Here is a 19845-nt window from a genome sequence, read left to right as displayed (position 1 = left end):
AGACGTTAGAGCTCGAAAGGTAATTACCCCGCTGGTTTCATACAGCTGTTTCGAACCGTTCGGGAGCCCAAAGTCTTACGCTGACATGATTACACTCGCCGGGGAAACCGAACGAACCCAACTGTTTTCTTTAGCTGAGAGCAAATGGTCCCTTTATCACCGGTTTTCTACCCGTCTGTCTGTATATCTCATGGGTGTCTTACACCCTTTTAGATTTCTGAGAATATCAGCTCTCTAGTTTAAGCAACTAGTCAACAACAACAAAAAAAGGGATGTATAAATCGATATAACCCGAGGAGTAGCCACTGAAAGCAGCTCAAGATGGAGCTTGCGCGAACCACAAAATGTGGTCCAATTTCCCTGTCCAGCCGACACACACAAATAAAAGAACAACAGAATGGAAGTGAAAGCTTGGAAACAATCGACGGTTTATTATATTGGTACTTTCGTCAACCACTGGACGGAAATCATAATGACAACTTGCCATTGTTTGTGTAATAATAACTGGGTGAAGGAAACTTACACGAACTGACATTCTTTGTACGTTTTGTAGCAGAACAGATATGATAAAGGGTGCGAGGCACGGCAACTTTCGGGTTGCCGAACCTCATTTGTTGAGCTCCTCCCCCTGCATCAACCCTCCATACCCCCCCACCGCGTACACCGATGGCGGCCACAACAAACTCGAGAACCCAGCACTACTGACGTTTCTCCTTCGACTTCTTCGTTCGCCTCTACGATTTCTTTGGCAAAATATGTCCCTTCCTTAGATCTGGACATTGGTCGATATCAACTTTACGAAATTCACCACACACGAAGCCTAACAAGTAAGTGTCAATTTCTTTCAACTAAAAAAAGTTCTTCAATTGTTCTCGTGTGCTGAGGGTTGTGATGGGGAGGGGGGATGCAAGCGACAGATGTGGGGGGCCAGATCTTAAAACGTTATCTTGTGTCTGGCATCTCCCAGCTGCCCTCGCAGTCCTACTCGTTCGTGTTTACTTTCACATATTCTTTATCTCTTTGAGTACGTCGAACAAAGTCTACCAGAATTTTTAAAGCGCGCGTAATAAGACTAATCAAGTTTAGACAGGCTGAAGCCTTAGGTTCGAACTTCTTTCGGTCGTCAGCGAAATGCTTCGTAACACGCTAGATGGGTTAGTGTTACCGGCTTTTGCGTAAAACATCCAATTAGCTACATCGTGCACGATTCATCGACATTGCATGATGTAGGCAAATATGTTAAAGCCGTAAAAAGCGTTTCACTTTTGACTGGGTCTTCCTCTTTTTACTCCATTTTATTTTCATTCTATAGCAACAAAGAACGTCCATACAGTTCCCCTCTGTCCCTGTCCCCCCCTTTGTACGTCTGGTATCCGGTTATTTTTAATGGCGGCCCATTGGGGTTGAGTTTGTTCCCGTCGTAAGTTTGGAAAAAGAGATTTTTCAGCCGACATTATCTTTGTACAGCTGTTACGCGATTTCCCTGCAACGGGATACTCAGTGCGGAGAGCAGAAATCGGTTTTCCCGTAGCGAATTATTCTTCACGCTCTCGCACTTAAAAAAGCATTTTATCATGTAGCCGAAAAACGAATCAACTGTAACTTGATAAGCCAGCTTTATCAAAGCTGGACGAGCAGCCTTTGGTTTCAACAAAAACAACAAACAATCGACTCGTTTAACCGGAGTCAATCCGTCCAATCACCGTGAAAATAACCACCCGCACTACCTCCTCCCCATGACCTTATTTGTTTTTCATTGTTTTGTCTTTTTTATTATTATTATTATTTAATTTTACTTTTCCCTGCACCGTATTTCAAAATCGATGCCCTCTTTTGTGTGGATGTGATGCGAATACATGTGAGTTGGTTTTCCATGCCCGTGAGGTATCTCAGAACCACCGTTCTGAATCCGTGTGCAGTCACGCCATCACCTTTTACAAAACAAAAACAAATCTGAGCGTCACAGAACAAAAGACAGAGAGCATATACGCACCTTTCGTCCTTGAAAGAAGAGAGAGACAGGGTTTGATAACAAATTGAAATCGGAAAGGGGCGAAAAGGAAATCGTAACGAGGAGACCTTTTTTTTTTTGGAATAGAGAAACTATAGCGAAGAAAGAGGGTTGTTTATTTCCCACGTTCTATACGCCTCCCGGCTGCGGATGTTGCGTTATTTTTTAGCAGGAGAGAGAAAAAAAAAATTGTGCGGTCACATTCATGTACATTTAGATGCGTTGCCCTTTTCTCTTTGTGTACGCCGTACTGGTCACAAACTGAGATTTCACAGTGTGTCGTTCGGTAAACGATAAGTCTTTTCATATTGTCAAATTTTTCTATACCCTGCGGCAAGCTATTCTTGCGTGACTTGGGCGGACGGCGTCAGTGTTTTGTTTCGCTCCGCCATGCGGCCATTGTCGTATTCAAACTTGAATGATAAAACTACATATACAACGACCATGCCGCATAAACACACTAGGCAGGCACGATCGTTGAGCAGCAGAATAGATGTGTGTGGCTTTGCAACTAAATTGGACATCACGCTTTGCAGGCCCAGAACGCACGCAATTCGTTACTCACGATCTCAACCTTGCCCTCAAAAATGACTTCATGACTGTTGTTTCGGCCTGTGTGCGAATAAGCAAGCAAATTCCACAACCTTGTTTTAAAGCTTATCCTTGGTAACACTTTTTTCTTTGCTATATTGCAGGCAATAATGATGGAACCCACAATTGCAATGTCATCCCACAGAGAGCATGTTCATAGGTTACCGAGTCTGAACAATCTTTTGGAATCGGAGGTCATCTTGGGTGATGATGAAGGGACATCTTCCTGTGATGAAGAAGATAGCGAAATGCATTCGGCATTGGAAGATCTCAGTGAGACTAACACAGCTGATCTCAAGTTCCATGACTGTAGCCTGTCTTCTAGTATTGCCGATTCAGCTGTCATGACAGATCAAGAAATTCAGCAAGATATGAGCAGACTATCTCTTTCACAATCCTACTATAAACCAGAAGAAGAAATGAGCAGACTTCCACTTTCTCAGTCTTATTACAAACCAGAAGAGCCTTCCATGACAAGAAGTATGTTGCCAAGGAGTAACAGTACCCTGTCAAACCGAACATCTTCCAGCTCCAGGTCGAGAGACCAGCAACGACTAGTGGCGCCTCGTCCAAGCTATGCTGATAATAGTAGCTCAGGCAGCAAGGGTCGGTATTCTTCGCCTTCCCCTTTTGCAACACGGCGCACTATATCTGTATCAGGTCCGAGTAGCCAGCCTACTACTCCGTCTACGCTACGGAAACCTCCTACTTGTTCTCCAACTTCCACACGACCTGCAGTTCCACCTAAACCGATTGGTCTAACCCGTCAGCCATCCACACTAAAAGCGAAGACCCCAGAGAGTCCAATGACGCCAAGACGCAGTAGCAGCGTCGTTTCCACCACAACCTCTCCAACAGCAAAGTCGTTTCTAGCCTCTGGGAAACAGCCTTCTGTCATTCGGGCCAACAAACCAGTGACGCCCACTAAGCCTTTGACACCCCCTAAGCGAACGGACGAGAGATTCGCAACTCTAGGTCGTCGACCCAAACTCAGTTCGCCGGTTATATCGACTTCGATGAGTGGAGGCACGTCCATGGAGATTACGGCAGCCGCTCGTGAAACTAAAGCCGCAGCAGACAAATTTGCTACTTTGCCTCGGCGAAAAATAACAAAGGATCGGCCATGTCTTCCAAAACCACAGCGAGAGCCCGAACCGTTTTCCCGGATGGACGGTAATGCTACGCTGCCACGTCCCATGAAAAAATTAAGCAGTCCTACATTGCCTGGCCCCATTATGAAACCACGGACGGTCATATACATGGAAAAATCGGCTCAGACAGAGCTGTCCCACAAAGATGTTAGAGAGGGTCAAGAAGCTTGTCAAAAACTTCGAAGTCTATCCTGGCAACAACAAAACAATGAAGAAGCACGTCAGCTAGAGCGAATGCTCATTCAGGTATACTGCTACTTATACAATGAAATTCAGTCTCCGTACTAAACTACTGTCCCATTTCAGAGCAAAGAGGAAGCTGAAATGCTCCAACAAGAGCTGGACGAAGAACGTGAGGAGCGGCAAATAGTCCAACGAGAACTGGAAAAAACAACTCAACGTGTAGCTGCAATGCTGGATTCTATGGAGGGTGTCGAAAGAGAATTTCATACACGCGGTGATTCTCTCATTCATCTTGAGACTAATCTGCAGACGTCGTCGCAAACGATTTCCGCTCTGCAAGAGCAGTTAGAGGCTCAGGATGCGGCGCTACTTGCTCAACGTTTAGAGCTCAACAGGAGTTTGCAATCTGAGAAAGCACTGTTGCAGCAGATCCAGGAAAACGAATCAGAGAGCCGTGAGATGATGGAGTTTTTACAGGCAGAGAAACTTACCTTGCATGACACCGTTCGTGACTCTGAATCTGAAATGGGTTTGCTAAAATCGCAACTTGAGGACTCCCAACGACTCTTGTTGCTTAAAGAAGAAGAATGCCAACATTTGGTTCGATTGGCCGAGCAGAGGCGACATGAGCTGGCTGCTTTGCAAGCTGATTTGAAAGGAGCTGAAGGTCGCACTGGTTCTGTGCTTTTGGCTCAAGGAGCTCAGCTTTCGGCCGCCGCTCTGGCGTTGGTAAAACTTCATTCACGCATGGACGGTCTTCTTCAAATTATTTTGCAAAGCCACGCCCTACCTGCTGCTGAACTGGAAGCCCTTGTCTTTCCTAACGAGGCTTATAGGGACGACAAACCAAATATCCCAGCTATTGAATTTACAAAATTAATTGAATTTTCCCCAACGGCTAAAGTTGTAGAACTGGAAGGAAATGAGACTGAAACTTTAACAACGCCAGAGCAAACGCAGCCGATTCAGCGGCTAGTTGGAAGCACCAGCTTACAAGTATTACCTTTAAACAATTATATATTTTGTGAGCACCAATTGATTTGTGTTGTATTAGGATTTGAGCGATGCTATCAACCTCACACGACGTCGTCCACCCGAAGGCCGCGAAGAACCCAATCCTGTAATTGACGAAGAATTACGCTTAGCCGCTTCGTTGGTCGACCAAATTGAAGACGCTGACCATGTTCTGTCAAAAATACTACGTGTTTTGCGACGACTGATTTTGGACAAGGATTCCACCATGCAGCAATTAAGCGATGAAAAGTATGCAAATTCTCCACTTGCATCTTCCATGATGTTTACATTCGTATAGTTAAAAATTCAATTATTTGTGCAGGGAACAACTGTTGGCAAGCCTTAGCGCCCAGACTGTCGCTCTGTTAGAGGCTAAGGAGGAACTGAATAAGCTGCGAAAAGCAGGAGAAGAAGTTGAACCAATTACGATGGAAAAGGTCGTTGACTTAGGTTCTTATTATAGCCGCTGGAATGATCTCTCTGCCCGGTTGGAAGCGCAAGTATGCTGGTCGAAATCGGTCTCGAAAGTGTTGGAAACTTTACCAGTAGACATTTTGCATGCCCACCCGGCGCTGCAGCAACTCTTACAGAAGTTGGTTTCCAACGTCGATGAGGAACACGATCCTAACGCTAACGGTTCCGGCTAAAAATATCCTAAACATCATCCAAGTATTATGAAAAGAATCTCCTTTTATATTTTTTCTTATCCAACATTTCCTTTCGCCAAGCAACTGACCGTTAAGGTTCAACAAAAGACGTATCTTTTATGTTTTAGATTTAGATTTGACTTGAATACAAAAGTGTGTGGTTATTTTTGACCAATATCCCGTTTAAAATCTATACTGTAACCAATGCTATCGAATCCCATTTGATAATTGCACACAAGAAATCAAGAAGCGCAATCCAGGACGTCATTAGTGAAGAACATGATAATCGAATCTATGACAATAACGGTAATTATTTTGGAAGCATGCATGACGTCGCATCCTTTGGACAGTTGGGATATTCTTTCAACAAAGAATCGTTCAAGTCTGTTTCTTGGGTGCATGCACAGCGGATGTTTTTGGAATCGGCTGAGTAAAGGGAGCGAGGAAATCCTACCCAGTCTCTTTGGATACCACCACTATAAAGCAAATAAAAGATGCCATTTAATAACGCAAATGTTTGAGTACTTTGCAAGTCGTTAATGATTACCTCTTGGTTGAACACCATACGCGAGAGCCTTCTTCTGGTTTGTATTCTATGTTACACATTGGAAACTTTTCTTTAAATAAATCCTCATCTTCTTTATAATTGGAAGCCTCCTTAATCCACTGCTTAGCATCATGATAATATTCAGTTGTTTTTCCATCAGCATCATAAAACAGTCCTTGGAGTTTACCTACAAAAATCTTCATGTTATACAGCAAAGGCCTATCACATTTCTAAGATTTTATTTACCAATATACTGATAATCTTTCATGTAGAAATCTAGCCAGTCTCGAAGCCCTATATAGTCTTGGCTTCCAAGTCCAGTTATATCATCAATTAGCCCCTCAGGTTTAAAATCACCTGTCACAAATGCACGAGAACCATCAACTCCTATATGAACACAAAAAAGAGGTAATTCAATAATCATGTGAATTTTAATATTAAATATTTCCTTACCACTGAAAAATGCATATCCACCACCTGGACCATAATAATCTCTTCCTCTGGTGACATCAAACACTCTGCCCATTAGAGCAAGATAAATGTCACCACCATTTTCACCTTTATATTTTGCTAACTCTTCTTTTGTGAAGATTCGAGTAGGCTCTGCAAGTTCTGGAGATCCATCTTCAACTTCATTAGAGCTAGCATCTTCAACTTTTGAATTTGTTGCTTTTCCTGCATGAAACCACTTGAAAAACGACACTAATGCAGGGAACTTGGCTGCAAAATCATGGATATCTTTTGTATTATATATCAAGTTTGGCTGGTACCACGCAATCACAGATGCAAGGAGAAGTACAGCTAAAGACAACTTCACTAGCTTGTTCATCTTCCTTAGTGCTAGTCCAGACACTGCGACTCACTATCTCACTTAAATTTCGAGATAGAAACACGAGGTTAGATTATTTCGCTATCCCCTTTCACGGGCCGCAGGCGGTGTACAGATAACACCACAAGAAAACAAGAATTTTTGACGTTAGAGGAAGCCGTTGCCATGACAATGTTCGGTCTCAAAAGCCCTCCCCAGTGAAGGCTGACGGCAAGAACCCAGAAATTACAAAAATATTTTAATTTTATTCAACTACGGAGGTATATAAAAACAACTTTTTATTGACCGGATAATGAGTTAGAGCATAGGTTGTAAAAAATGAATGAACATTTTAAAACTTTTTCAAGTAATCAGCTAATCACTCAGACGACGGCAGATGGCAGTGAAAGTCAATAAACAAAGAACAAGTTTTCGTCAACACAGCAAAAATGGCTGCAAAAATTATTAATCTTCGCGAGCAAATCGGAAAGTAAATACTGTCGTTGCCAGTACACGTTTTGGGTGTCAAGGTAGAGGCTTGTTTCTTACAAATTATAAATTTTTTGTCTTTCAAATTAAATGAATAGAAGCATTCTTGTAAAAATGATCTGCTATTGGCAATAGATTGAGGTAAAACGAAGTCAGAAAAAATCGCGAATAAAATGTGGGAAGAATGTACTACGAAATGTTGTTCAAGAAAGCATGCAGATGATATATTTTCTGCCATTCTTGCTGGCAGTCAATATGAAGAAATAGCTGTAAAGCTGTTACCAACCTGCCCTAATATAGCAACCAACAAAGATTCTTTTGGAAGAACTGGCCTGCAAATTGCAGCTTCATTTGGAAGAATTAAAATTCTGCTTTGGTTTTGTTCTCATGAGGCTCACATCAATTGTAAAGATGAAGAATCTGGATACTCAGCATTACATAGATCCTTCTATTTTGGTCAGCTACAGGCTAGCAGAGCATTGTTACAGAATAATGCCAGCTTGTTCCAACCACTAGACAATGACAACATGTCCCCATTTGACCACCTAATCCAAGATAGATCAGATTTTGAAGCACATGATCCAAAGCATCCTTGTGAAGTATATGTATGGGGATCAAACTGTAATTTTGGTATGAGGACTTAGAGTACTGTATTTGTGCATTTGTATACAACATTGACCTTGTGTTTGTATAGGACTTGGTAAGCAACAAAGTCCAGAAGCCCCAGAACTGCTGGATGCATTTCCAAAAGGAAGTGGTGGTATTAAGCAAGTCATGATGAACAAATTTCATTCAGTTTTTGTGACCTCATCAGGACAAGCTTTCTCTTGTGGCATTGGTCAAGGAGGCAAGTTAGGGCTTGGATCAGAAGCCACTGTGATAATTCCACAAAAAATTAGCTTAGAAGCTGATAACTGTTTAAATAGTAAAACTAAAAAGTCAACAGTTATACTGGAAGCTGCATTGGGGACACACCATACAATCCTTTTGACTGAGACTGGGAATGTAAGTCAGATTTTGTTTTCTTTCTTTTCTTTTTTAAACTTTAGTTACATTGTTGGTTAGAATCATAAATTAAATTTATGTAATATTTTGTTTAATCTCTACTTTGTAGGTTTTGTCGTTTGGTGTTAATACATATCACCAAGTAAGTATTGAAATTATTTTCTGGTAAAATATGTTAAATTGATTTTTAAAATTGTAAACAGCTGGGCCACAATCCACCCCCATCTCAGTTGGTGGCTCCTAAAGTTCTTAGCCGTTTTGAGGATAAATTCAATGGAGTCACGATTAAGGGTATCGGCACCAGTCGATATCATTCGGTTTTTTGGTGTTCAAACAATGTGTACACTTGTGGTCTTAATGCCGGAGCACTCGGGCATAACAAAGGCGAAAAAACAATTACAACACCTAAACGAGTAAAAGATATTTTTGAATACTTATTGCGTAGACGTCGTTCATGAAGATAATGATCTAAGGCAACCTCCTTCTTGTTCCAGGTTCCTCTGTTATCAGAACAGCTGCCCACTATCACACATGTGGCGGTGTCTGATGGCGCAAGTGCAATCGCCACAGGAAGCGGACACGTGTATGTTTTACACGAATATCAATGTCGTAAAATCGCTTCAAAGTAATTTTTTTTTAAAACAATTTTAATGCGTTTTTTCTTAACATGGATTTAATATTTTACTAGGCAGTATGATTTAGCGAAAATAGTCATGGCTGGGGGTAAATTGGATTTTTCAGAAGAAGATTTGGTAGTTGAAAATATTGCGTTTCAGGTAGAGTTCCCCAACTATTACTATTACTTTTTTTAAATGCTATAACGGGCCATTATAAATCCATTCAGGTACTTCTTCTAACAAAGAGTGGGAAGGTTTTTGTCTGGTCTCAAACAAATCCTGTGCTTACAAGGTATTTTAAAAATCTTTCTGTAGTAACTGTTGCTTTTACAGTGTTTGATGCTCCTCCACAATACTCCTTTAGGTGCACTTTCCGTGGAAGCCCTTTTTGTGTTATGAAAGATATTGCGCTGTTCAAAAATTCCTTGGCGTTTGTTAATCGAGAAGGGGAAGCTTTTGTGGGTACTATAGGAAACACGTCACCTGGCAAACGGAAAGTAGAATCGCAGTCTACGATTGAGCAAATAAGCACGCGGATAGAATTTCCCAAGCGAGAACAATTTGTTCAAATTCATATCCAGAGGATACCTGGAATTTATCGGGCTACCAGCATCGCGTGTGATCCAACTGGCAAAAATTTCGCCGTGACTCAGGTATGTCCATCAGTGCATTAGATGGTTATTTTCGCTAACTAAATTCCATTGCTTTCGTAGATTAAGCCTACCGCCCCCATGCAAAATATTGCTCAAGTTCACGTACTCTCTTCTCAATTAAAAGAAGACTTGAAGCAGCTTTTTCTTGACGCTGATTCATTTGATCTCATCCACGATATTGTTTTTATTGTGGGGTCAAGGAAATTTGCGGCGCATCGTTTTATTTTGGCAGTGAATTGCAACGCTTTCTATCAGAAAGTATGTGCCTCGTCAAGGTCTTTGGAAAGTGATAACAAAACTTTCCACATAACCGAAGTTCCGGCGGAGGTTTTTGAATTCATTTTGGAATTCATTTATACTGGGACTTGCGCCATCTTCGAAAAGGAAGTTGCTGCATGGAACTTATCTTTTTTACATTCGGAAGCATGTATGCATCAGCACATTTCTGCTGGAAATGGCCCAAGCATTGCCGATCAAATCAGTGACGGACAGAACTCAGATGATCGGGGAGGCCCTTGGCGTCTTCTCCGCATGGTACAATTCCATGCGAAAAATCTTGGCGTCCGTAAATTGGCGGAAATATTGGAGAAGGTATCAATTCTAGCAAGAAATAAAAAATGCTCACTGGCTGGATGACTAAATGATCGTTGGCAATATGTTTTTAGGCTCATATAGCAAACAGCGGGGTAGTTCGCAATGACCATTTTTTGCTTCAACCGAAACAGTGGAATCGATTAGCTGGAGAAACTTTCTACGATGTTAAGCTACTCAGTGTCGACGGGAAACCATTTAATGCCCACCGAGTTGTTTTGACTGCTCGATCAGATTATTTCCGGAGCATGTTCAGTTATGTCTGGGTTGAGGTAACCATATCTTTATCCAAATTGTTTTTATCAATGGCTGAATTAATTTACTTCAATTTTAGAGCATGATTTCCAAAGAGATTCGTCTTCCTATTCATTCGGTTGTTCTTGAAGTTATTCTAGAGTATCTCTACGAGGATAAAGCCTCCAAGATAGAAAAATCAGAAGATGTGGATTGGATAGGCAATTGTTTAGTATCAGCCGATCTCCTGCTGGTTCCTCGTCTTGTTTCTATATGCGAGTCCGCGCTTGCCGGATTACTTGCAATCAAGAACGTTGCAAAAATACTCGAGTTTGCCACAATGTATAATGCTGTTCAGCTCAAAGTTTCATGCATGTATTTCATGTGCTACAACCTACCAGCTGTCGTGGAGTTGAGGTATTTCGTCGTCGTCAAGTAAAAATGCAATGTTGCTATTTTAGCTTTTAATATTAATAGGATATGGAATTGCCTTGATGAAGAAGTGATGAAAAGTCTGACAGATTTCTACCATCAGTTCAATCCTAGAATTCGTTCCCGTGTTCCAGCCGCGACAATGCACAAAAATCTCACTGAAGACAATTTAAATATTCATTCGATCACGGAGTCCTTCACAGATGTTACACTATCTTCTTTTAAACGGGAACAAGAAGCCAAAAAGAAAAAATTGCGTAAAAAATCGGGAAAAAAGGGGGGTGAAGTGAAAGACCACAATCAGCCACCTGTGGAATCGATAACGAGTAATGTAAAACCGGTTATTGACCATCCTGCATGCCTGAAAAAAGAAGGCTGGTTCAAGGTAAGCGACACAGATGAAGCCAGTTTTGAAAATAAAAAAACTTTTTCACACGTTTGAAATAGGTGGACAAACCAAAAAAACGGAACAAGTCTCTAAATCACGAAACTCCGCCACTAGAACCGATCCCGAGTTCATCTCCTCCCAAAAGCCAAATTCAAGAGAAGAGTAATACGTTGCTTGGTGTACGATCCAAGGAGTCTGCAGGCAATATCAAAGGATCCCCAAATTCGATGGAAAGGACACGGGCCTTTTCTTCGAGTGAACCTGGGATAACTCCTGAAAAGCAAAATAACTTGACCCTATTCGAAATGGCGACGACCGTGTTTCAGACAGCGACCAATTCACCGGAAAATGAGAAAAACAAAAAATTTCGGAAACTATCACAGAAGCAAAGAAAACTACAAGAAACCCATGTTGTTGCAGCTACTGCGAATGATTCTTCACCTTGGAAATCCTTGGATTCTTTTGTCGGTACTAACGGTAAAGAAATTGGCTGTAGTTCAGCAGACAACGAAAAAGCCGCTGTACATTCTGAAGATCCTGTTAAGACTCCTATCAAAATCCAGAGTGTTTGGGGCAGTCCAGAGAAAACTAATAATATTTCGAAAAGCCAAGTTCCAGAAGGCGAGGGAGGTTCCCTGCCGTTACAACATATAATTGCTAAAGAGAAACTTCAAAGGAAAAATCTGATTAAAATTAGTACAAAACCTTTAAGATTAACTCTGGTAAGCTAATTCTTATCGTGGATATTGTGGAAACGAGCGAACATAATACGATGCTTTTTTCCCAGATTGAAGAGAAGGCCATTGAAGGAATTGGCAAAATTTTACGGCGCTGACCAAATTGACGATGAATTCATCGTGGTGGAGAGAATCTTACCCTTAACTCCAGCTGTTCCTATCTGGTCTAGTGGAAAAGACAATAAGTCAACCAAACCGAAACCCAAATTCCGAAGTTTTTCTCTGTCAGAAAGTGGAATCTGAACAAGGTACTCGGTTATAACAACAATTTTCTTACTTGTATGTATAAATGAACCGGTTTCATTATGTTTAAATGACACAGTTTGGCTATTATTTGTTGATTGTGATAAGTTAACATGGCTGTGAGGATAAAAAATCCCACCATGAATATGAATTTTAATGATTTGGTTTTGAAACTAGTGTAAATTTTGACAGTTGTTGCAAACGCAAGGGTTTGCTTATTGTTAAACAATGCAAGCAGAATGTGATTTTTATGACATTTCTCGTTCATGTTATTCGCAAATGTCACCCGATATTGCAATTTGAAATGGAGCCAACTATTGCAACAACCATTATCAACGCCCTAGATCTTTTTAGTGAAAAATAAAAATTCATGGATTAAAGTGGTACCGGTATGGCATTTCGAAATTGAAAGTTGTTTCGTAGGTGTGTTCTTTGTTGACCTCTGTTGGAATTATTTACAACGTTTGCTCAAGACGTGTGGCTCAAGACGCGAGAAAGTTGCAAAAAAAATGTGTAGCAGAGATAACGAAAAACAAATATTCACTTGAATTTTTGTGTACCAAAGAAACTTTAGTTATTTTAGTAATACGGTAATGTTCGATAAATCTTAAGTCACGAGAACATAACTGGAAAATCCCTTTCTAATTGTTCACATACTGACAGCTATAGACGTGTTGCTACGTTTATATGAAACATGTAACAGCAAAATTCGACTAATTTGCATTCGTGGACGCAATCCACGCAATTCAGTTAAGAAAATACTTTTACTACCTTAACGCTAGAAAAAAAGGGAACGGACACAAGCTTAGACAACCACATCAGCAAAATTCATGCCGATGATTATAATTTAATAAACATACATTTCCTGAGTTACTGGTGTGGGCCTTCGTTGAGCTGGACAAAATATACTTGACCACAACTGCCATTTAGTTGGGATACCTTTTCCTATTACCGATTGAAAATGAAACTTGATGTTTTGTGATCTAACGCAAAACTACAGACAGCTGTTCACGTTCGCGTTCTCCTTTCGATTTGTTTTTCGTAACCTTCTCTTCACCGTTAACTTCGAGTCTTTATTCAAATTTTTTCTTTGCAATGAAAAATCTAGTTAATCGTAGCATTTGTCCATCGCTTTGAGGTGAACCAATATTTTATATCAGTCTTTGAGTATTTCTTTCCGGAAGTGTTAATGAGAGAAATCGCAACCTTAAAAATTCCGTAGATTACTCAAATGACGGATGACATAATTCGTGTGGGACAAGGCACAAGGTTTGTTGCACTTTCCAACGATCTAGTTTCCATAACAATTTCCATGTAAAAAAGTAAATCTTGTCACACTGGAATATTTTTTTGGGATTTTAAGATCTGTATTTATGAACTTTGAGGTAGTTGGATGAAGTTTATTCTTTTTACAAAAGCTTCGTGGAGGCAACTTTGCATCTTTAGCTGATTGTTACCTTGGTGATGTGCAATTCGAATAATGTCCTAGGAGGCTATCAACTAGGTTTTTAGAAGTATGTACGTACGTATATAAATGTTGTGTTCCTGATTCGCTTGTCGAGTCCACGAATCGTTTGTTGAAAATCTATACTTCTACCGTGATTTGGCATCTCTGTATCCCGTTTCCGTTTACCCCCTTTTACCCTCTTTATTATTGTTTTTCACTTACCTAGCGTTCTTCTTTTGTTTCTTCACTAAGTCTAAGTGAGTCAGTCACTTTTAGTGCGGGTCACATGGCGGTCAGTGCATACATTTCGCCCTAGCTGTACACCCATTTGTTAGAATACAATACAATAATGGCGGTCAGTGCATCTTCACTGTACAATGTTCTATTCGATCTGTGCTTTCAGTTACCCAATAATAATTAGTGACGACAACTTGGTGGTAGTTTTCTTTACATTGTTCAAAGCTCTACTTGTGTAACCTTTTAGTTTGTGTTTATTCTAAACTGTTCTCCAATTGAAAAGTTTGATTTGGCATTAGGACTATCTTCGTACTCGCCATATCCTGGTCTTATTTCTTTGAAATGAAGGTAATGATCTGATTCATGCAAAGAGCATATGCTGAGTTCTGATTTTGCTTGCACCATCCGAATGTAAATTGGTCTTCAAAACAAACGAGAAAACGTGTAATTTCGAACCTATCTTTCTACATGGTTCCAAATCGCATAGTTCTTATGTATACATAAAGGATAATTCAAAAACAAACAACATTTCATTGCATGCTACCTGGAAACCTAGACAACAATTACAAATTGATTGGAATATTCAAAAGCTCTATTAAAATATGGTGCTTGCGTAATTCGTATCAAATTAAACAAAAAGCGTTTTTGTTTAAGAGATTACAACATTCACCGGAAATGCCACTAGCGGTATTTGAAGCAAATAATGTATTCGCATACCTGTTCATTAGGGCCTGTCTACCATTATACACTTTCTATTTCTTAAATATCCGCCAAAACTGGATTTTAAAAAACTGTCAAATTCCTTCGCAGTATATTCAACCAACGGTCGGTAAATACGTTATCCGTTGTAGTATCACCGTACATAGCGTCTCGGGTAAAACAGGTCACGTTTTTCTAATAAAACAAGTGAAAATCACGATCGGATTATGTGTTTCAGATTGGCTGTAGAATTGACAGGGAAGGAAAAACGAGGTTCTCCCCCGAAAAACCAGTTTTTAAATAATAATATTTGGTTTGTCAACTGCAAGTAGGTTATATGTCTGGAACAGCAGTAACTCGTTCAGCATGCAACTTTACTTCGATGACCAAATTTTACTTTCTTCATCATCACACGAAAAGTACCTGTTTTCATTAAAAAAAAAAAAAATGCAACTGAAAGATAAAAAAACATAAAACACTTCGCGCTCTGAATGGCTACTCAACGGGCTACTTTCCTTTATTTTCGATTCTTGTTCTTACATTGCCAGTACTTAAAGACACAACTTCCTCGAGACAATTCAGTTTGAGTTCATCAGAATTGGTGGAGGTGACGTTGGAAAAAGGTAAGCTTGTAAGGAGCCATATTTGCACGGGAACTTATGATAACATAGTAAAACAGCTAGTTGAGGACGTTTAAGGGAAGCTTTAATTGCATTTTTCTGCATTAAAAAAAAAGTGGTCTACTTATCTAAAAATACGCCGAAACTTCATCTTGTTTTTCCCAGTTGATCAACGTGTTTTTCATGATGTTTTATTCGATACTTTTTTGCAACAGATTACTTGGTCTACGATTATTGCATCGTCAACTTTAACATAGCCATTGGAAACAATATGCGAGTTTTGGTAAGTTACAAAACAAGATTCAATTATGTTATTTTATTGATACTATGTTACTCCACAAAGGTACTACTTCCACTTTTAGTGGCCGCTGCTTTGTCGGCCCCACAGTATGGCGGTCAACAAGTGCCGATCACCAGAGATCAATGGGCCTCTCTAAATCCATATGGCTCAGTTGCTTCATATCCAGCAAATGAATATTCGGCAATTAAAGAGTTGGAGATGCAATGGGCACGTTTTTACGATTATCTTCCATGGTTGAGAGGACCTGCAGGACCTTCCGGGCCTGTGGGACCAGCAGGATCACCTGGTGCCCCTGGAACCAGTGGATCTTATGGTTATCAACCTGAGCTCATTCCTGGTCCTCCTGGAGCACCTGGAGCACCAGGGCCGGCAGGACCTAAGGGGGATACAGGTGCATCAGGATCTCCTGGCTATTCTGGAGCACCTGGACCACAAGGAGTTGCCGGTAAACCAGGAGCACCTGGCTATCCTGGAGAGAAAGGAACCCCAGGATACAATGGTGCGCCTGGAGCTCCTGGTAAACCAGGCTCCAATGGAGAGAAGGGAGCATCTGGCTACAATGGCGCACCTGGTCTGTCTGGTAGTCCCGGTCTCCCTGGCAAAGACGGCTACCCAGGAGGACCTGGACCTCAAGGACCAAAGGGTGATGCTGGTTCCCAAGGTTATACTATCCCTTCTCAGATTCCTGGTCCCCCTGGCGCTCCTGGAATTCCTGGAAAAGACGGAGCTCCAGGATACCGTGGTGGTCCTGGACCCGCTGGCCCGGTTGGTCCTTCTGGCCCACAGGGACCTAATGGAAAACCCGGTGCAAACGGCTATTCCGGAGGACCTGGTCCTAAGGGTGAAGCCGGACTGAACGGTTTTCCTGGCGCCCCTGGTAAGGACGGATATCCTGGTGCACCAAGCAAAGTACCTGGTCCCCCCGGGCCGGTGGGGCCAGCTGGACCTCCTGGTTATAATGGCTCACCTGGCAAAGATGGTTTTCCAGGCGGCCCTGGTGCCCCTGGCAAAGATGGTTTAGCTGGAACTCCTGGATATACAGGTAAATTCGCATTAAAAATTATATACATAATTTTTAAATGCCGGAATGGAATACGATTGTTATAATACAGGTGCACCAGGTGCGCAAGGCAAACCAGGTAAAGATGGTCTCCCTGGCCCTGCTGGAACTCCTGGCTATCCTGGTGGACCAGGGCCAGCTGGACCACAAGGTAAAACAGGCCCTACTGGTTACCCTGGTGGCCCAGGTCCAGTTGGACCTGTCGGACCTCAAGGCCCAGCTGGTTCGCAAGGCAAACCGGGTGCTAATGGTTTTCCCGGTGGTCCTGGACCTGTTGGGCCAGTTGGTCCCGTTGGACCAGTTGGTCCTCAAGGCAAACCAGGCTCTCCTGGTTACCCAGGTCCCATTGGACCTCAAGGACCAGCTGGCGGCTCTGGAAAATCTTATCAAGCTTTCGCCTACAATACGCAAGTGCCGATCTATGGACCTCCTCGTCATGGCTATTAATGTCAGGGACATAAACAATTGAATATCTATAATTTTATATCTATTTTGCTATAAAGACATATACGTAAGTAAATACAGGAAACCATTTGACGCACTTTTGTTTCATCATAGTTTGTTCTCTGGTTTGTCATTAATTTCGATAATTTTATGGAAATTATACACCGCCATCAGTCCACCTACACGTAATTAGCGCACAATTCACTTAAAAAAAAAAAAAAAGGTATTTATAATTTAAAAAAATTATTGGTTTTTTGGAAAACCCCAAATTTTTAAAAAAAAAAAAGTTTTGTGCCCCCCTTTTGGGAAAATAAATCCAAAACTCTGAGATTCATGTAAAACAAAGTCAATATTCGTGATCTATATCGTTCAATATCGTTCAGTTTCAAATCTAAATCGTGTATTTAGTAAAATCTCTGGAACCTGGATGTCTTGGAAGAAAAGGAGAAATAAGCACAACCCGTAGAGTTGGGCTTAATATTTTGACTTGACATTCAATAAAAATTAACCTTATAAAATAAAAATTAAACGCTGATTTCGAATTAAATATTAGTTTCACCGTCAATTGAATTGTTTTTTTAATAAAACGGAGTCAAAGCAGACCTACTTTAAGCGCACCAAACTTTGTCCTTCCGTTTTCTGCGTTTATTTCAAAAATTATAAGTCAGACGCAAAAACAAACTTGATTTTCGTGATTTTAATTCAATTTTGAATCGAAATGATGTATTTTTGGCTATATTTAAAATTTTTCAAAAAATGAAAAAGTGAGAAGGCAATACCCTTCCCACTTTTGTCAAAATCTGCAAAAAATCACATCTCTTGGAATTCGATAAAAATCACACGATATATTCGAAATTGGATGCTGATTTCAGAAAACATATCAGTTTTGCCCAATAATTATATAGTTTTTTAATAAGACGCAGTCAAAGTGGTTCCGGTACAACCGTTTTTAACTCTAATTTAACTCAAAAACTGCAAGTCACGGGTAAAAACAAAATTGGTTTTCGTGATTTTCTTTGAATTTGAAATCTAAATCGTGTATTTAAATATATATATATAAATGAAATTGAATTTTTAAAAAAACTTTGAAAAAGTCAATTTTCTCAAGCTTCAATTTTGAAAACACGACTTTTTCCCTTTTTTGTGTGTGTTTGTAAACATGAACTCTTGCGGCAGAATTGGAACCCCTTTGTGCATACTAAGTCAGCTGATTTTTATTATCTATTCCACGCTGGGTGAATGTGGAAGCTGAAAGAGGTCAAGATTTTAACCACGTTTGGACTACCAAATAATTCCATTTGATGTTAACAGAAGAGACTGAGCTTCAACATTGATATTATGGAATGTTTAATCATCTAACTCACTTGCCACCACACAGCTTCAAGAATCATTTGAGAAGCAACTAGGCAAGTGAATCAGTAATCATTTTAAGTGTTTGATGTTTACAGCTCAGACTGGGCTTCAGTGTTGATCTTCTGGTGTCCTGTCAATTGGCTTAGATCACACTGTACATCTTTAAGAACCATTTGATTTCTCCAAATGGACAGGTATATCAGTAAAAATTTTTGTCACCAATTTATCTCTCTTTGAGTTTCTTGACTGTCATAATTTACAGGTGGAAATCCTCTCAACAACCATTTTTCCTAAGAGTGGCTAATCATACACTGCATGATGCAAAAAGAAAAAAAATGCAATAAACTTGTTCAGATTGTTTTGCGAAGGTGAAATTTCAAGAGTTTAAAATCATTCATTCAGCATGAGGCAATACAAGAGTTGCAATTAATTTTTTGTTTGTACCAGATACTGAGACAGATGCTGCATAACTTATTTATGGAAAACCTGAAGGAATATTTCAATTTCATTGTTGGTTGTGTCTGGTTTATTATGATATTTTTGCAAGAAATTTCACTTAATCCTCATTTGTTTGCAGCCCATATGGTTATCCCGGCTTGTGGGGCTAGTCCCTATATTTTTGCTGTGCTTTCTTCAGAGCATTTAGGAATGAATATTGTTTGAGACTGCTGTTGTGACCTGCTGAAACAAATTGACAAGCTATTTTACTATCCTAGATAAGTTTATCAGCAAGAATGTTTTACTCATTCATGTTTATTTCTTTAATGCAGATTACTTAATCATAATGAAGAAGAAGATATTGGTGGAAGTTTGGTGTAAAAGAAATTATATTCGTTGAAAGGGTGACCGAAGATTTTCTTTTCTCACATGTTATGGTATTTTTAAAAAACATTGAAGTGTATATCTGGGCTCCCTTATTTTCTGTGGCCCCGTTTCCCCTTGACTTGTGATAAGCCCGTAGGGGGTCATGCCCCTACTGTGATCAGCAGCAAAGGTTGTGAGTGCGCTGTCCGGAAAGGGGACGTGGGGGTCCTCAAGTTCTATGATATCATTGGAGGGCGAAGAGGCTACCCACAAATCCGAATTAACGGTTAATCGCTCACGTAAAAACTTGTCCGAAACCTTCCATCCTCTTCCGGCTTCTCTTAGCCACGCCCCGGGTAATCTCCCCGGGGATTCAATTGAGTATTTGAGGCAGTGTCTTGCACTGCCTTGATTGTCGCAAATCATTGTATTGTTTGGAGAAATGTCAATACAAAATCTTTCTAAAACATTGTTTAAATTTTTCGTTCATTGTCTTGGTACTAAGCACCAACTGAACTCTTTTCCTTCAATCATTGAAC

At 40.4% G+C, this 19845-nt stretch overlaps 4 protein-coding genes and 1 long non-coding RNA gene across 9 annotated transcripts; 4 read left to right on the top strand and 1 right to left on the bottom strand.

The window, feature by feature from the left end:
* The first annotated feature begins 664 nt into the window (after positions 1-664).
* On the top strand, positions 665-5761 carry LOC116915367. 3 transcript variants are annotated; one of them, XM_032920471.2, is made up of 5 exons: positions 665-827; positions 2707-3999; positions 4060-4932; positions 4991-5199; positions 5273-5761. In XM_032920471.2, exons 2-5 carry the CDS (start codon positions 2713-2715, stop codon positions 5595-5597), a joined length of 2694 nt encoding a protein of 897 aa, XP_032776362.2. In that variant the 5' UTR covers positions 665-827; positions 2707-2712; the 3' UTR covers positions 5598-5761. The 3 variants fall into 3 exon arrangements, with proteins under 3 accessions (XP_032776362.2, XP_045025717.1, XP_032776363.2); XM_045169782.1 differs by lacking the exon at positions 665-827 and adding an exon at positions 2460-2627; XM_032920472.2 differs by lacking the exon at positions 665-827 and adding an exon at positions 2461-2637.
* On the bottom strand, positions 5695-7110 carry LOC116915440 (neuferricin). Its single transcript, XM_032920584.2, has 4 exons — positions 6598-7110; positions 6391-6531; positions 6145-6331; positions 5695-6073 (listed from the first exon to the last, which is right to left on the bottom strand). The coding sequence occupies exons 1-4, from the start codon at positions 6971-6973 to the stop codon at positions 5908-5910; spliced, it is 870 nt and encodes a 289-aa protein (XP_032776475.2). The 5' UTR covers positions 6974-7110; the 3' UTR covers positions 5695-5907.
* Positions 7111-7355: 245 nt separating this feature from the next.
* On the top strand, positions 7356-12721 carry LOC116915349 (inhibitor of Bruton tyrosine kinase). The gene is given in 16 exon segments (XM_045168601.1): positions 7356-7482; positions 7577-8071; positions 8136-8446; positions 8556-8588; positions 8650-8859; positions 8941-9071; positions 9135-9222; positions 9291-9355; positions 9428-9716; positions 9777-10307; positions 10382-10579; positions 10642-10958; positions 11019-11358; positions 11421-12083; positions 12149-12169; positions 12171-12721. Coding segments are annotated over 15 exon segments (3825 nt in total). The 5' UTR covers positions 7356-7482; positions 7577-7614; the 3' UTR covers positions 12342-12721.
* A 1505-nt stretch (positions 12722-14226) lies between these two features.
* Positions 14227-17246, top strand: LOC116915403 (collagen alpha-1(I) chain). Of its 2 annotated transcripts, XM_032920520.2 has the most exons (5): positions 15092-15143; positions 15273-15347; positions 15560-15627; positions 15688-16687; positions 16758-17246. In XM_032920520.2, exons 1-5 carry the CDS (start codon positions 15107-15109, stop codon positions 17150-17152), a joined length of 1575 nt encoding a protein of 524 aa, XP_032776411.2. In that variant the 5' UTR covers positions 15092-15106; the 3' UTR covers positions 17153-17246. The 2 variants fall into 2 exon arrangements, with proteins under 2 accessions (XP_032776412.2, XP_032776411.2); XM_032920521.2 differs by lacking the exons at positions 15092-15143; positions 15273-15347 and adding an exon at positions 14227-14373.
* Positions 17247-18353: 1107 nt separating this feature from the next.
* Positions 18354-19454, top strand: LOC116915564. Of its 2 annotated transcripts, XR_004390125.2 has the most exons (4): positions 18354-18696; positions 18765-18870; positions 18950-19016; positions 19080-19454. It is a non-coding gene; the product is annotated as an uncharacterized LOC116915564 (long non-coding RNA). The 2 variants fall into 2 exon arrangements; XR_004390124.2 differs by having other exon boundaries at positions 18355-18696; positions 18950-19454.
* Positions 19455-19845: the final 391 nt, after the last annotated feature.

Source organism: Daphnia magna, linkage group LG2 (genome assembly GCF_020631705.1).
Source record: "Daphnia magna isolate NIES linkage group LG2, ASM2063170v1.1, whole genome shotgun sequence".
Taxonomy (NCBI): Eukaryota; Metazoa; Arthropoda; class Branchiopoda; order Diplostraca; family Daphniidae; genus Daphnia; species Daphnia magna.
The sequence above is the reverse complement of the archived record's forward strand: the minus strand, read 5'-3'. Positions and strand labels throughout refer to the sequence as shown.

Coding starts and splice junctions, on each gene's coding strand:
- LOC116915440 (XM_032920584.2), bottom strand. CDS start 6,973: ATGAACAAGCTAGTGAAGTTGTCTTTAGCTGTACTTCTCCTTGCATCT. Junction 6,532..6,597: donor TGGATATGCATTTTTCAGTG/GTAAGGAAATAT, acceptor GTGTTCATATAG/GAGTTGATGGTTCTCGTGCA. Junction 6,074..6,144: donor GTATGGTGTTCAACCAAGAG/GTAATCATTAAC, acceptor TTTGCTTTATAG/TGGTGGTATCCAAAGAGACT.
- LOC116915367 (XM_045169782.1), top strand. CDS start 2,505: ATGTGTGTGGCTTTGCAACTAAATTGGACATCACGCTTTGCAGGCCCA. Junction 4,933..4,990: donor TTGGAAGCACCAGCTTACAA/GTATTACCTTTA, acceptor GTGTTGTATTAG/GATTTGAGCGATGCTATCAA. Junction 5,200..5,272: donor CAGCAATTAAGCGATGAAAA/GTATGCAAATTC, acceptor TTATTTGTGCAG/GGAACAACTGTTGGCAAGCC.
- LOC116915403 (XM_032920520.2), top strand. CDS start 15,107: ATGACCAAATTTTACTTTCTTCATCATCACACGAAAA. Junction 15,628..15,687: donor GAAACAATATGCGAGTTTTG/GTAAGTTACAAA, acceptor TACTCCACAAAG/GTACTACTTCCACTTTTAGT. Junction 16,688..16,757: donor TGGAACTCCTGGATATACAG/GTAAATTCGCAT, acceptor GTTATAATACAG/GTGCACCAGGTGCGCAAGGC.